Source organism: Protomyctophum bolini (genome assembly GCF_963924005.1).
Source record: "Protomyctophum bolini genome assembly, chromosome: 19".
In the NCBI taxonomy this organism is placed as follows: Eukaryota; Metazoa; Chordata; class Actinopteri; order Myctophiformes; family Myctophidae; genus Protomyctophum; species Protomyctophum bolini.
The window spans coordinates 687,501-701,672 of record NC_137880.1 but is presented as its reverse complement, the minus strand read 5'-3'; the positions used below and the strand labels follow the sequence as shown (position 1 = coordinate 701,672).

Genomic DNA, 14,172 nt, shown 5'->3' with positions numbered 1-14,172 from the left:
CTTACACCTACATTCACACACCAACCGGTGGCGAGCTCTCACCGACCGACTCATTGGAGGCAGTGTGCCTTGCCCAAGGACACTTCCACATGTCTCTCTCTCTCTCTCTCTCTCTCTCTCTCTCTCTCTCTCTCTCTCTCTCTCTCTCTCCCCCTCCAGAACCTTCAGAGAGATGACCAGACCAGAGGACCAGGTGTCTCTGTGCAGAGAGTTGTGTGAAGATCTGTCCAACGACCTGAAAAGAGAAGGACTGAAGGTATTGAACACATCAGTATACTGTACTTTATACTGTCAGTACTTCATCAGTACTTCACAAGTATACTGTATAAGTACTTTATCGGTTAACCCATTCTGGGCGGGAACCCCTTTTGGTGTTTCAAAGCATGATGTTTTAAAAGCATGATGTTATGCTTTAGCTATTGAAAAATAGCAGATCTACAAGCTATTTCTTTTTAAATCATGAAAATGTTGGCGCAAATCTTGGTATATATATACTTTCAGAGCGAACGTTTTTAAGTCAAATCTTTGCTCCTGGGAGGAGGGTCCCTGGAACAACATATTTTCAGATGGGGGGGGGGTCGGCTTAAAGAGGGGTTGACATAAAAAGGCACAACTGACATAGAAACTTTTTTTTTCTTCAGAAAACTGTTAGCATTTAGAAGGCATTTGTAGAATCTATAGTTCTATGGTCCATCATATTGCTGTCTTCATCAGGGTAAGGTTCTATGGTTCCTCATCAGGGTAAGGTTCTATGGTCCATCATATTGCTGTCTTCATCAGGGTAAGGTTCTATGGTCCATCATATTGCTGTTCTTCATCAGGGTAAGGTTCTATGGTCCATCATATTGCTGTCCTCATAAGGGTAAGGTTCTATGGTCCATCATATTGCTGTCCTCATCAGGGTAAGGTTGTATGGTCCATCATATTGCTGTTCCTCCTCAGGGTAAGGTTCTATGGTCCATCATATTGTCCTCCTCAGGGTAAGGTTCTATGGTCCATCATATTGTCCTCCTCAGGGTAAGGTTCTATGGTCCATCATATTGTCCTCCTCAGGGTAAGGTTCTATGGTCCATCATATTGTCCTCCTCAGGGTAAGGTTCTATGGTCCATCATATTGTCCTCCTCAGGGTAAGGTTCTATGGTCCATCATATTGTTGTCCTCAGGGTAAGGTTCTATGGTTCCTCATCAGGGTAAGGTTCTGGGAAGCACCCTATGATCCGACGGACCATTGCTCCGAAGGAGCATTGGTCCGAGGTGCGCTGGGGGTCGGGAGAGGGTGGGTGGTTAGGTTTAGGTGTCTGCCCCGGGGGAGGTTAGGGTTAGGGTGAGGGTTTGAGGTAGGTTGTCGATCGGACCAATGGACCGTCGGCATATTGACGCGGACCCAAGGTTCTATGGTCCATCATATTGTTGTCCTCAGGGTAAGGTTCTATGGTCCATCATATTGTTGTCCTCAGGGTAAGGTTCTATGGTCCATCATATTGTCCTCCTCAGGGTAACGTTCTATGGTCCATCATATTGCTGTCCTCCTCAGGGTAAGGTTCTATGGTCCATCATATTGCTGTCCTCCTCAGGGTAAGACGGTGACTCTGAAGCTGAAGAACGTCCAGTTCGAGGTTCGGACCCGGGCCTGCACGCTGCCCGGAGCCGTGGGGACGGCCCCCGAGATCTTCTCCGTGGCCAATCAGCTGCTGAGGACCGAGATGGACGGTGTCAAGCCCCTCCCACTCCGACTGAGGCTCATGGGTAATGGCGAGGAGCCGCCAAAACACGTTTCACTGTACCGACTGCTCTCTATTTCTATTACTGTCTCTTTCTTGCTGGCCAGGGGGAGGCAGTTTAGAGACCAGGATTACTGCATGTTTTTGTGAGGGTACCACAGGTAGTTTTAACCTGCCACGGGTTAGTTTTAACCACGGGTTAGTTTTAACGCTCACTCTTGAGCACTTGATATTGACTTTCGTTTGAAAATTGAAATGTACCATTCTAATTTCTACATACTGTGAATAACATTTCCAATCAATCAATCAATCAATCATTGGTCCATTTCCGTTACCAACTCAACATCATTCAGCATGGGGACCACCTGGAACTCCCTCAAGGACCCCTGGGTGGTCCCCGGACCACTGGTTGAGAAGCACTGTCCTATAGGATGGACCCCAATAAATAACCCTCCTGTGATCCACTTTCATGTTCCTCCTCCTCCTTCAGGCTCTCAGAGTGTGTTTCCATGTGTCGCCACCAGGTGTCAGGATCTCCTCCTTCGTCAGCTCAGCAGAGGACAGAGCCCCGCAGCAGAGGAGCATTGTGGGATTCCTACAGACGGGCAGGAGAACGGACCCTCCCCTTCCTCCTTCCCCTCCTCCCCCTCCTCCTCCTCCCCACGTCTCCTCTCAGACGGACCCTCCTCCTCCTCCCCCTCCTCCCCACGTCTCCTCTCAGTCGTGTGGGAAAGACACCTCCGTCCAAAGCCTCCCACCCATCACCACCTCCTCCTGCACCCTACTGCCCTCTGCCCCGTCCTGCCCCGTCCAAAGACCCTCTGCCCAGCAGCGGTACCCTCCGGGGGGGCAGCCCCCGGGTCCGCTGGCCCAGCAGCGGTACCAGAGCCGCTCTGGGCCGGAGGCGGGCCAGAGCGGCTCTGGGCCAGAAGCGGGCCAGAACCCTGGGACCGGGGACCAGACGGAGCAGCGGTCGTTCTTCCAGAGAGCGTACGCCCAGCGACTGCGTCTCCAAGCTGAGACACATGACGGGGACATGAAGGAGACAGACAGACGGAGAGACAGGGACATCCAGGGGACAGACAGACAGAGGGACAGGACCCTGAAGGAGACAGACAGCAGCATCTCCTCAGAGGTCAGTAACTGTTGGGTACAGCAGAGGCATACCATTTCCTTGACATTCACAGAGCTTTGATGTTACTGATGTCAGCTCCTCAATCTGTAGACGTTATATTGTAGCGGCGACAATATTTCCCTTCCCTCTGTTTGATGGACACGATGTAAACATGGGAGCCTTCGTGCCAACCACACCAGCTGTGGGATCCTGAATGTTCCCAAACAGGGGGTCAGAAAGGATACTGACATAAACACAACAAGGTCCCAAAAGTGGGCTCTTCCATGGGTGTTCCTCATGATGTCATCATGAGCCATTGCTCCCTCATCTTGAAGTAGAATATCCTCAGATTTAATTATTAAGGCCACTCCCAAGGCTCACACAGTGAGCAAAACCTCTGCGATCAAAGCGCGATCCTGCGTCAGATCGGGGGTTTTGTTAAGGCGAAAGCGCCAGGAAAGCCCCTCGACAGCAAAAATCGAAGCACATAATGGTGCAGCGTGTAGGTAGGTCTTATACTCTATACTGTAGCTTATACTGTACCATAATACTTTAGGTTCAGGTTCAGGTTTATTTGTCATGTGTATAGATACAGAGTATAAATACAATGAAAATGATTTTGCTCAGAGCACTCTCAGTCTTACATACACAGGACATAAACAAACATCTATAGCGCAAGAAAAAGAAAGTGCAAGTGACAAAACAGTGCAATACAGTTCAAGGTCAGCAGCCTGACTGCCTGGGGGTAGAAACTGTTACTGAGACGGGTGGTACGAGATTTGATGCTCTGGTAGCGCTTTTTGGAAGGGAGTAGTTTGAACAGGGTATTTGCGGGGTGGCTGGTGTCTTTCATGATGTTGTGGGCTTTTGTCATACAGCGAGTGGTGTAGAATAGATGTTATGGAGACTGGGTCATTCTGTAGTGCCGATGATTTTAGCTGCTGTTTTAACGGTCCTCTGCAGCCTGTTGCAGTCCTGAGCGGTCGTGTTACCGCTTTATACTGTAGGAGGCCTTATACTTTATACTGTAGCTTATACTGTACCATATACTTTATACTGTAGGAGGCCTTATACTCTCTATGTCCTACAGAGAGGTTCCTGGAGCCATAGCAGCAGCACAGCAGCAGAAGAAGACCCTTGGTCTCCATCGGGCTGCGGAGACGCCCCCAGGCCAGCAGGGGGCAGCCTGAGCCTGACGTGTCCCGTGTGCCTCGGGGAGGTGGACACCGGCGACCTGGACGTCTTCAACGCGCACATCGACCTCTGCCTCAGCGGGGACCCCGCGGGTTCGAGTCCAGAGCGGCCGGAGCACGCGCCGGCATCGCCTCGGTCTCGGACGTACCACGCTTTTAATCATCAAGGAGGTAATTATTAGTAGTATTATTATTATTATTATTGCGAACGCAGTGATTGCGAAATCAGTGAGCACTTACTATGAGACCTAGCAGATCATGTCTGTCTGTCTGTCTGTGTGTGTGTCCGTGTGTCCCCCCTTTGTGCCCATATATGGAGCTGAGTGATTTGTTTGTGATTGATGCAACACACTCCATATTTGGACGTATAGCTGCTTTGGGGACTCCTTATATGGTTATGGCTAAGTTAAAAACTTAACTTAAAAATAACTTAACTTAAAAAAATAATAACTTAAAAATAAATCTTAAAAAACCCCAAATATGTACGAGCTGCGTTCGCTTCCCGCGTTTGCGCGTCTTACTGGTTATTATTACTTGCGCAAGCAGAGCGCGCAAGTAATAGTTTCGCCCGGGACTCGTATGCACCGTTCCAGCCAACCCGCCACTTTTGATGCGTATGCACCGTCCCAGAAAATTGTGCCTGATTTGCTGGGACCAGATTACATGGTGTGTACATGTATAACTAGCTCTCAATGATGACGTAAGAAATATGTGGATTAAAGGACCCAATGCCAGAGTGTAATTGGTTTTCGACAGTGACGTAATGACGATATGTTTTAGTGTTGGGAGGATTAAAGGTAATGCTCCTGTGTATACATGTATGTAATCTGGCACCACTGCCGTATCAGGCACAATTTGCTGGGACGGTGCATACGCATCAAAAGTTTTTAACAGTTTTTAACGGTCGAAAGTACTTGCGCGCTCTGCTTGCGCACTAGTTGGCCATTTATGGCCTACCTAGTGTGCAACAAGCAAGTATGCACTATCGACAGAGTGCAGTTCTAGTTTTTATTGCGACCGTATGTCACATTTACTATGAAAACCTGCATCTCTCGTCAGTTAGTCACGCCTCCATATATGGTCACGCCTCGTGACAACACGCTTCCATAAATGGTCGCGCCTCATAACACGTCACGCCACCATATATGGCCATCTCCATATATGGCCATCACGACACTGACCTCACCTATGACCTCACCTATGTCATAACCTTGATTGACGGCCCCCAGTGGGAGGTGACTCGGGGACGATGGTAGCGGCGGTGGTGATGTCATCGGAGGCGGAGTCACAGCAGCTGGACCCCGCCCCCCTCGTCTGTCCGGTGTGTCACGTGACCCAGGCGGGGTCATCACGTGACCTGTCCGCCTTCAACCGCCACCTCGACCTCTGTCTGAACCAGGAAGTGGTGAGGTCGTTGACCTCCTCCTCCGACGACCTCTGTCTGAACCAGGTCAAAGGGCAAAGGTCGCTGACCGCCGCCGCCGCCGGACCGACCCGACACCGCGTCAGCCGAGGGCCAAAGGTCAAGGGTGAGTGTGAACCGAAGGCCGTTACAATTAACGAAAACTAAAATTTAATAAACTTTTGTTTGCTGATGAAACCTTAAGATAAGACCAGAATCCTACTGGATATAAAGTGAGTGCTGGTATTCTTTTCTATGTGTTTATGAGTTTATGTGTTTTACCATAATTATGCTTGCATCCCTAATTGATGGCATTATATTGTTAATAACATGAAAAACAAGACAGTTTTCAGACGTCTGACTAGAGAAATGCCTCCACGCCTTTCCCCCTCATACGTTTTATATCCGTGTTCTATGTTTTATTCTTGTTTTGTTGACAAGGATTTATTGTGTGTGTGTGTGTGTGTGTGTGTGTGTGCGCGCGTGTGTGCGTTCCTCAGAGAGAGTTGAACCCCAACCAGGAACGTCAAACAAGCACAAAGGAAAAAGGTTTGTAGATCTGTTTTTAGATGTGTAAGATCAGTCAGACATGTGCTCTGCACGCTAGTGTTCAGGAACAGTTTATAAACTTGTCAAGGAATTTCCTAGGTGAAATCTTTAAAAGGACCTTAGGCAGCTGTAAAAAGACAGCTGTGGTTTACTGTTTGTCTCTCTCTGTTAATAGCTTGATTACCTGTTGTAAATCTCTGTTGCCTCAAGACGTTCCCATGAGGGGGTCTAGGGGTGGGACTTGCTTGGCTATATGAAGAGTGCGTCTTCACATGTGGGGTGTGACACACTACTGTGGGTTTCCATTACATGTCATATGTGCATACATTGAATGTAAGTTGTGTTCACCATTGTGGTACCTCAATAATAATAATCACTCAATCCTCTAAACGCTTCGTTTGCCTCAATTGATTGTCTCTTGTGTTGACTTGCTGAGTTCCCATATACAGATTGCATGGACAAACTCGGCACACAAAGTTCAGAATCCTATATTTGGTCCATTATTTCTCCACTTTAATAATATCCATCGGTATCGTATTTTATATCATTTTAATCGTTGATTAGTCGCCTTTACAACGAAGTATAGGTGGTAAGGATCGGGCATTCGTGGAATGAGCAACACAGCTAAATGTGTTGGTAGCGCCTCCATAAAAAGTGCCAAAATGGCAGTTGGTTGGTATTCAACCCTTTGTTTTGAGTTGGTTAGTGCAGGGGTTCTCAACCCGTGGGTCGCGACCCCTCTGGGTGTCGCCAAATTATTTTGGGGGGGTCCCCAAATTATTCAAAATAAAACAATAAAAAAATTGCAACTGAATGGCTTGAGTTGGCTTTGTCCGCGGCGTAAAACGTCTTTAAATAAATACTTTCTGGAAAGTCTATGAGGAAAATGAACGGATTTATTTTCCGGGTCTCTCGAGGGGGCGGGACTGCGACGCTCTATCTATACTGAGTTCCTTAACACTGAGTATAACATTTATGTGTAAAAATGGCCAATAATGTGTTTTGTTTTTGAGAGTGCAGTCATCCAATCCACTAAGCAACTCAAAGCAAGGGCTGGGAAACCAACCATTTGTCATTTTGGCAAAGTATTGTGATATTTAGTCGACTAAGACTAGACTAAGACAGATAGTGATACTGAAATAGCATTAAAATGTGTGTTCCTGTTTGTTCCAGACGACACTCGCCTCGATCTTCCCCTGCTAAGAAGAACCCGTCTCACCACCAGAACCCGTCTCACCACCTCAACACCATAGACCGGTTCTTCAGATAAGACCGCTCATTTTATAAATGGAACCGAATGGACCCTTACAGGTCTGTAACTCTGAGAGTGTGACACATGGAACCAAATGGACCCTTACAGGTCTGTAACTCTGAGAGTGTGACACATGGAACCAAATGGACCCTTACAGGTCTGTAACTCTGAGAGTGTGACACATGGAACCAAATGGACCCTTACAGGTCTGTAACTCTGAGAGTGTGACACATGGAACCAAATGGACCCTTACAGGTCTGTAACTCTGAGACTAGTGTAACACATGGAACCAAATGGACCCTTACAGGTCTGTAACTCTGAGAGTGTACAAGTGAATGTTGACAGTGGACATTTGGCAGCAGTGGTATGGTTTTTCTGACCAAGTTAAGCCATAATTATTTGTATTAGAAACGGGTGATGCAATGTTTAGTTTTGGATCAGACTAACTGGTACCAGTTGTGTGTGTGTGTGTGTGTGTGTGTGTGCTGACAATTGATGACACTTTAATTATGATTAATTATTATTTGTTTTGGTTATCCTTATAATAATTCAGCGAATCTCTGAATGTCTGAATGAATGTCCCTGACAGCGCTTTATCTCATCATTAACTGCACGAATCACTCCCACTTTTCACACAGGCATGGACCATAATTATATGGAGGTCTTAACGGAGCCCTTTTTTCGATTTGACACATTAATGATTTATAATGAATTTATTAGTGAATTAACCTCGCACCCTCACACCTTAGCGACACCTGCATCACAGGCCACCGTTCTCACCGTTACCCCACTGGCATGCTTCCTCTAGCTAGCGCTGCAACACAACAAATTGTGCCCTATACAATTTGGCGCCGCGTGCGTGTTGCATCCTTTGGTAAGCTTCTCCTGATAAACTACACGGTTTGCACACATCTCACTATGCACCGCGGCGACAGGTAGCCTGTCCACACATGGACCGCTACTTTGCATTCATATTCATGTCATATTTACAGTACTACGGCCTTCACAGTGTGTGTGTGTGTGCTTCACAGCGTGTGTGTGTGTGTGTGTGTGTGTGTGTGTGTGTGTGTGTGTGTGTGTGTGTGTGTGTGCGCGCGCGCGCGCACAAAGTGACCTCACAATCTCCGATCATCTTAATATATTTATATACGCTCCAAAAAGCGTTCATATTTTGCGGGACAGACGGATGAGGAGCAGAAATGAAGCGCCAGCATATCGATCCATTTATCACCACGGAGAGCGCCCTGGATGAGGACATACGAGTCATTCATGGGAGTCAATGACAAGCTAATAGTTGCACAGAGCGTTAGCATACGGCAAGCGAAAAGCGAAATGCCTAAAAAACAAATAGGAATCATTCTGAATATTCTTATCTCGCCCCGTGTCGTTTGGACATCGCTAGGACGTCCACAGACGAACGCACCTCTCGGTTCCAATCCTTATGACGTTTCCAGACGATTTATGTACTAAATGTGCGCGCGCGTGTGAGAGGCACGCTAAACTGTCAACACTTCTACAATAAGCAACAATATAGCTGACTGTCAAACATCATTGTCCAAAGTTCTTTCAGAGCACTGGTTCTCAAACATTATGCATACAGTATACACAGCACATAACCCAAAGTCTGCAAATACTTTGAGTGTGCATATGCCCGGGTATGGACTAGTGAAGATAAATGATTATCTCCACAGCACTTCACTGTCATGCTGGATGTCATTCCCATATTAGTGTTTGTTTGATATTAAGATAAAATATGTACAGTATATAACATTTGAAAAGAACGTCTATAAGCAGTGCGTCATTGTGTAAACGTATGACTTGCAATAAATCATGTTGGCGAAATGTCCACACTGTCCAAATGTCCACACTGTTCAATATAGGCTTATAAAGCCCTCAAGAGCGAGTCTGTGCTGATCTAGACTCGATTGCCTTGTGCAGCCCTGCTCTCTGTCCGCATGGAAACCAAGACCTACAAATGTAAGTACCACCACAAATAAATGATGAATAAACTCCTCCTAAACAATCTTCATCTGATGCAGAATAGACAACGCCTCCAACTGATGTTCACAAGGGCTCTTTATTTACCCCACCGTGAGAAAACTATAAATGAAACCACACAAACAAAACAACTTTTAACACAATGATTTATAAACACCATGGATGTATATATGATATGTCATTTTTGACAGTGACACTGTATTTCCTTTTTTCCATATTAATGAAATCCACATGTCACACAAACATACACGATGCAACGCAATATAACTGTACAAACAAAATAGCAGGTAACGCAATTGCATGATGGTAACCATGGCAACGGATGGTGTCTGTTTCCTGTTTCTGCACAAGGAGGGCGAGTGTATTTCCAAACAGTTTTTTTATATCCAGCACCCTAATCAAGGGAACTCGATTCAGCTGGAGGGGAACTTAATTCCTGACGAGGGAACCTCCCGAGAGCACTTCAAGTCAAGGGACTGGTTTCAGAAAGGGCCATACTGTAGCTTTAAGTCATGTTTAACGTGAAGGGTGTGTCGCCTGAACAAACAGGCGTGCAGTCGTTGGTTCGCCCCAAAGGCGTGCTGGGTAAGAGGAGAGCACACAACCACCTCCTTAGTTGGAGGAACATATACTCTTGTTTGAACACGGTCGCGTTTTAATCAAGGCTCCTTAAAGTGGATCTGGTTTCCTCAAACACCGGATTAAGTGAGCAAGCAATATTAGCATACTAATTATTTGTGGTCTTATTATTATTATTACTGTAGGCAAAGGGTTTCCGTGGAGCATTTTAACATCCAGAGTGTTCTGATCATTTCGTTTATTGATTGATTTTAGAATGGGAAGGCGTTTAAACGCAGGACGTCTGGAGAGAGAGGATTGTACGAAGGAATGAACTGAAGACGACCATTCATCCATCCAGACTTCACACACACACACACACACACTGAGAGCTGCTAAACAAGGTTGTTTTGAATTCTTATTTCTTCATCTGTTCTTTTGTAATTGCATTTAATTTTGACTTATTGTTGTTTTACTTCAGTAAGAGTATCAATACGGCAATGTAGAAATACTGTTAAGTAAAAGTCCGGAATTCAAAATGTACCTGAGTAAAAGTACCAAAGTCTATTGGCATCAAAATGTATAAAAATAATCATTTGAAAATAGCAGATCTACAAGCGATGAGACGCATTGTGAGCTTGTACATCAGCTATTTTCAAAATATTTAGCTTAAATGGCTGAAATTAGTTAATTTTATGTTTTGTAAAAATACTCAAAATCTACAAAGTAACTACTAACTAGAGTTTTCAAATGAATGTAGTGGAGTACTTAATTTTTTTTATTTTGGATCCGAGATGTAGTGGAGTAGATGTGAAAGTATTGGAAGTTGGACATTACAACCGACCAGTGACCGGATGGGAACCACAAGGTTCCCAGTTCGAACCCTGTGGGCTCCCGCAGAGTTATTGTCGAAGTGTCCTTGACCTTGAGCAAGACTCTGAACCCCTAATTGCTCCTGATGTGCAGGTTGGTGCCTTGCATGGTAAAAGGAAAGGAAAGGTACCATGTTGTTTACCCAGGGTAACTGGACTAAGCTCAAGAACTTGTTTACAGCCAGGCCCTGCTCATAGAACATTTTATGGTAGAGGTTCAATGCCTTGCTCAAGGGCACTTCAGCGGTGGTCATTTTAACGTGCCGGTCCGGGGATACGAACTAGCGACATTCCGATATCAAGACAGCTCCGCAAACCGTTCTGTCACCACTGCCTGGTTTCCTCCGTGAATGTGTGTGTGAATGTGTGTGTGATGCACAATCTCTGCAAAACACCTTGGATAAAGGCGCTATATATCAATGCACCATTTACCATTCATTGCTATTTTGTGTAGATTTCCTAACTGAGAAAAAGCCTAATTTCCCTATGGTTTTCAGTCAGTTTGTTTCGGCCCCCTTTAGGCTAGGGGGTAAGATGATGCATGGCTTTACACCCCGGTCATGGGTTCGATCCCGGGCACCGCCAACACAGCGTATAGTAGTATAGGTGTTGCGCTCCATCTCCCAGAGGTCTAGACTATAGCGGTATAGACTCCTCTGCACCGTGGCTGATATACCCAACAATACGTCTCTCTGACTTACTTATTTTAGTTTGTATTGCATTTGTTTTAGTTAAACTCCAGCCGGAGGGTTGGTGGTGATGACCCTGAAGGAACAGTTTAACATGTCTTTTAGTTTTTTACCAGCTGCTGTGTGTGTGAGCACAGCTGGTCAATGTTCTCTCTGCTGTATTTTCATTTTTTTTGTTTATTTTATATTTTTTATCCCACGATTTCTGTAACCCATTTTTCACCCCTGTGTCAATCATCTAATGTGATCCTGGGCTCTACACACTCTCCGCCAACCTAGTCCCCATATATGGGGGACAAGGGGAGAGCAACGGACTTGAACTCCTGCTTCCTTCATGCATGAGGAGTCCAAGTGTCTCCTTTACACCTGACAGGGGGGAGTTTCCCTGGTTGGACGTAGCGCGTGGAAGGAACACGTTATTCCGACCAGCTCCTTTCCCCTCCATCAGGCGCCCCGGCTGGCCAGGGGGAGGCACTGCTGTGCTTTCATGCCCACTTGCTGTAGTTGAGACATATATATGTGTCTCATCGTCCTGATTGGCTGCCTCGTCTCTAGGCAACCACACACTTTCCTTTTGCTTTTATAGACGACCTCTCAGCCATGGGATATAAGGCAGGCATGAGCAGCAGGTAATGAATTGTTGTCTGTTCTGGTCTCTAGCTTCAGTGAGCTGATGGAGGGTCTGAAGGAGGCCATGCAGGCTAAGAACCTGGACCCCAGGAAGTGGGTCCGACCCGAGACGGTCAAAGGCTTCACCGACTTCGTCCTCCACAAGCAGCAGGCGGAGAGCAGAGAGGAGGACGGAGACTTCGACAGCAAAGAGATGTGTGAGTATAGAACGATACATGCATACATAATGATACAGAATGATATATATATATATATATATATATATATATATATATACGTATACACAATGATACAGTACAACTACCTGAGATACTCTGATTGTCAAGAGTTTTCATAATGTCAAATTTATACACCACAAAAGGTGTTAATTTCAAGCCATGTGTACATCAACTGTTTCACTGAACGTAAACATCCTGGAACGTTTTATTGTGTTGTTGAACAGGCTTTCCTTGCACATGCACACGCACATGCACGCAAGCACGCACGCACGTACACACACACACACACACACACGCACGCACGCACACACACACACACACACACACACGCACACACATGACACACACAGACCACTGGGAGCTGTATGCGCTGCAGGGTGTTGTGTCATGTCTCAGTAAATCATTAGCGTCAGTCAGTCGACACGGCCTGCTGGCTGCATGTGTAAATAGTCGTACAGCTTTTTTTTTTTTCTTTTTTATCCCACGATTTTGTAACCCATTACATCTACAATCTACACACACCCTCCGCCAACCTGGGGGGGGAGCAACGGACTTGAACTCATGCTTCCTTCATGCCTGAGTGTCCAAGTGAAGCGAAGCTGTCTTCAAAAAATTCTACTTTTTCCTTCTGCTCTCCTCTGGTTAAAGAAACACTGCATCTTTGTTTACGTTGTTGTTGTTAGTGTTGGAGACAGAGAAGCGCTACATGGAAGCAGCCAAGAGGAACGACGTGGAGACCATGAAGGCTCTGAGCAGAGCGGTCAACGCCAACGCTAAAAACGTGGTGAGTCTGTATAGCTCTCTGTTGGAACCCCCGCAACCCAACTCCGGATAAGCGGTGGAACACGGATGGATGTTTACGTGCAACCTGTGGGTTAGTTTAACCCCTAGAACACTAAACATATTTTTGTTGCACCATCACTAAACACGGGTATATTTTACCCAATATAAAATATTCCATAACGTTTTTTTCTCATCAAAATATATTGAAGTACAGTAATACATATAGCAACTTGAGCTGCTCTTCTTTTTCATCAAGACTTTTCACAAAAAAATGATTTCATGGGGGGGGGGGGCAAAATCTGTGAAAAACGTTCATATATATATTTTTTTATATTCCTAAAAAAAAGAGAAATTAAGTTGTGAACTTCTCCTTTGGGCCACCCATTCCTAAGACATGTGAGAATGTTTTCAATTGTGGGTGTATGGGCTGATCACTAAACATCGTGTTTAGTGATCACCAGTAAGACGCGCAAACGCGGGAAGCGAACGCAGCTGAGACCCTGCAGATCATGTCTGTCTGTCTGTCTGTCTGTCCCGCTGTTAATGTATATGTGGACCTGGCCCCTTTTGTCCCCATATATGGAGCTGAGTGGACCTGGCCCCTTTTGTGCCCATATATGGAGCTGAGTGGACCTGGCCCCTTTTGTGCCCATATATGGAGCTGAGTGATTGCTGTTGCAACACACTCCATATTTGGATAGCGGGACAGACACACGGACAGACAGACATGATTTGCTAGGTCTCATAGTAAGTGCTCACTGCATTCGCAATCACTATCACTAAACACTAAATTCACCCGAACACCTGCCTGTAGAAAAAAAACAGGGAAACAAAGCTACCTTCACCTACGTCACTGAGCACCATGAAGGTACCGGAAGACATCAGCAACATTATGAAAATTTCAAAAATATGTGTTCAGTGTTCTAGGGTTAAATCAGTGAATTAGTGCATTTGTCTTTTAGTTCAAAGGTGTAAAGGTATTTATGTGCAAACCTGTGATTGTGAATCTTTAAATGGTTGAACGTGTTTGTGATTAAACTCTTTTTTAGCACAACAGGACAGCGCTCCACTACGCTGTGGCAGGAAAAAACATGGATGCCGTCCGACTGCTGCTGAGACGCAGAGTCAAAGTGGACCCCAAAGACAAGGTGTGTTTCACTGAGGGCCCCAGGGGACCCCCAGACCCCTGCCC

At 45.8% G+C, this 14,172-nt stretch overlaps 2 protein-coding genes across 2 annotated transcripts in view; both read left to right on the top strand.

The window, feature by feature from the left end:
• Window positions 1-8,941, top strand: part of polk (polymerase (DNA directed) kappa) — a gene marked incomplete at its 5' end in the record, with an annotated part of 28,253 nt that extends 19,312 nt beyond the window's left edge. The window contains 7 exons of the mRNA XM_080790693.1: window positions 160-256; window positions 1,576-1,747; window positions 2,247-2,857; window positions 3,927-4,200; window positions 5,259-5,558; window positions 5,932-5,980; window positions 7,154-8,941. Coding sequence (XP_080646819.1) covers window positions 160-256; window positions 1,576-1,747; window positions 2,247-2,857; window positions 3,927-4,200; window positions 5,259-5,558; window positions 5,932-5,980; window positions 7,154-7,250 — 1,600 coding nt within the window. The 3' untranslated portion in view covers window positions 7,251-8,941. The remainder of the gene's footprint in view (window positions 1-159; window positions 257-1,575; window positions 1,748-2,246; window positions 2,858-3,926; window positions 4,201-5,258; window positions 5,559-5,931; window positions 5,981-7,153) is intronic.
• Window positions 8,942-9,165: 224 nt separating this feature from the next.
• ankdd1b (ankyrin repeat and death domain containing 1B) overlaps window positions 9,166-14,172 on the top strand; it is a gene marked incomplete at its 3' end in the record, with an annotated part of 22,877 nt that continues 17,870 nt past the window's right edge. The window contains exons 1-4 of the mRNA XM_080790692.1: window positions 9,166-9,209; window positions 12,010-12,176; window positions 12,881-12,981; window positions 14,030-14,128. Of these exons, the coding sequence (XP_080646818.1) occupies window positions 12,023-12,176; window positions 12,881-12,981; window positions 14,030-14,128 (354 nt within the window). The 5' untranslated portion in view covers window positions 9,166-9,209; window positions 12,010-12,022. The remainder of the gene's footprint in view (window positions 9,210-12,009; window positions 12,177-12,880; window positions 12,982-14,029; window positions 14,129-14,172) is intronic.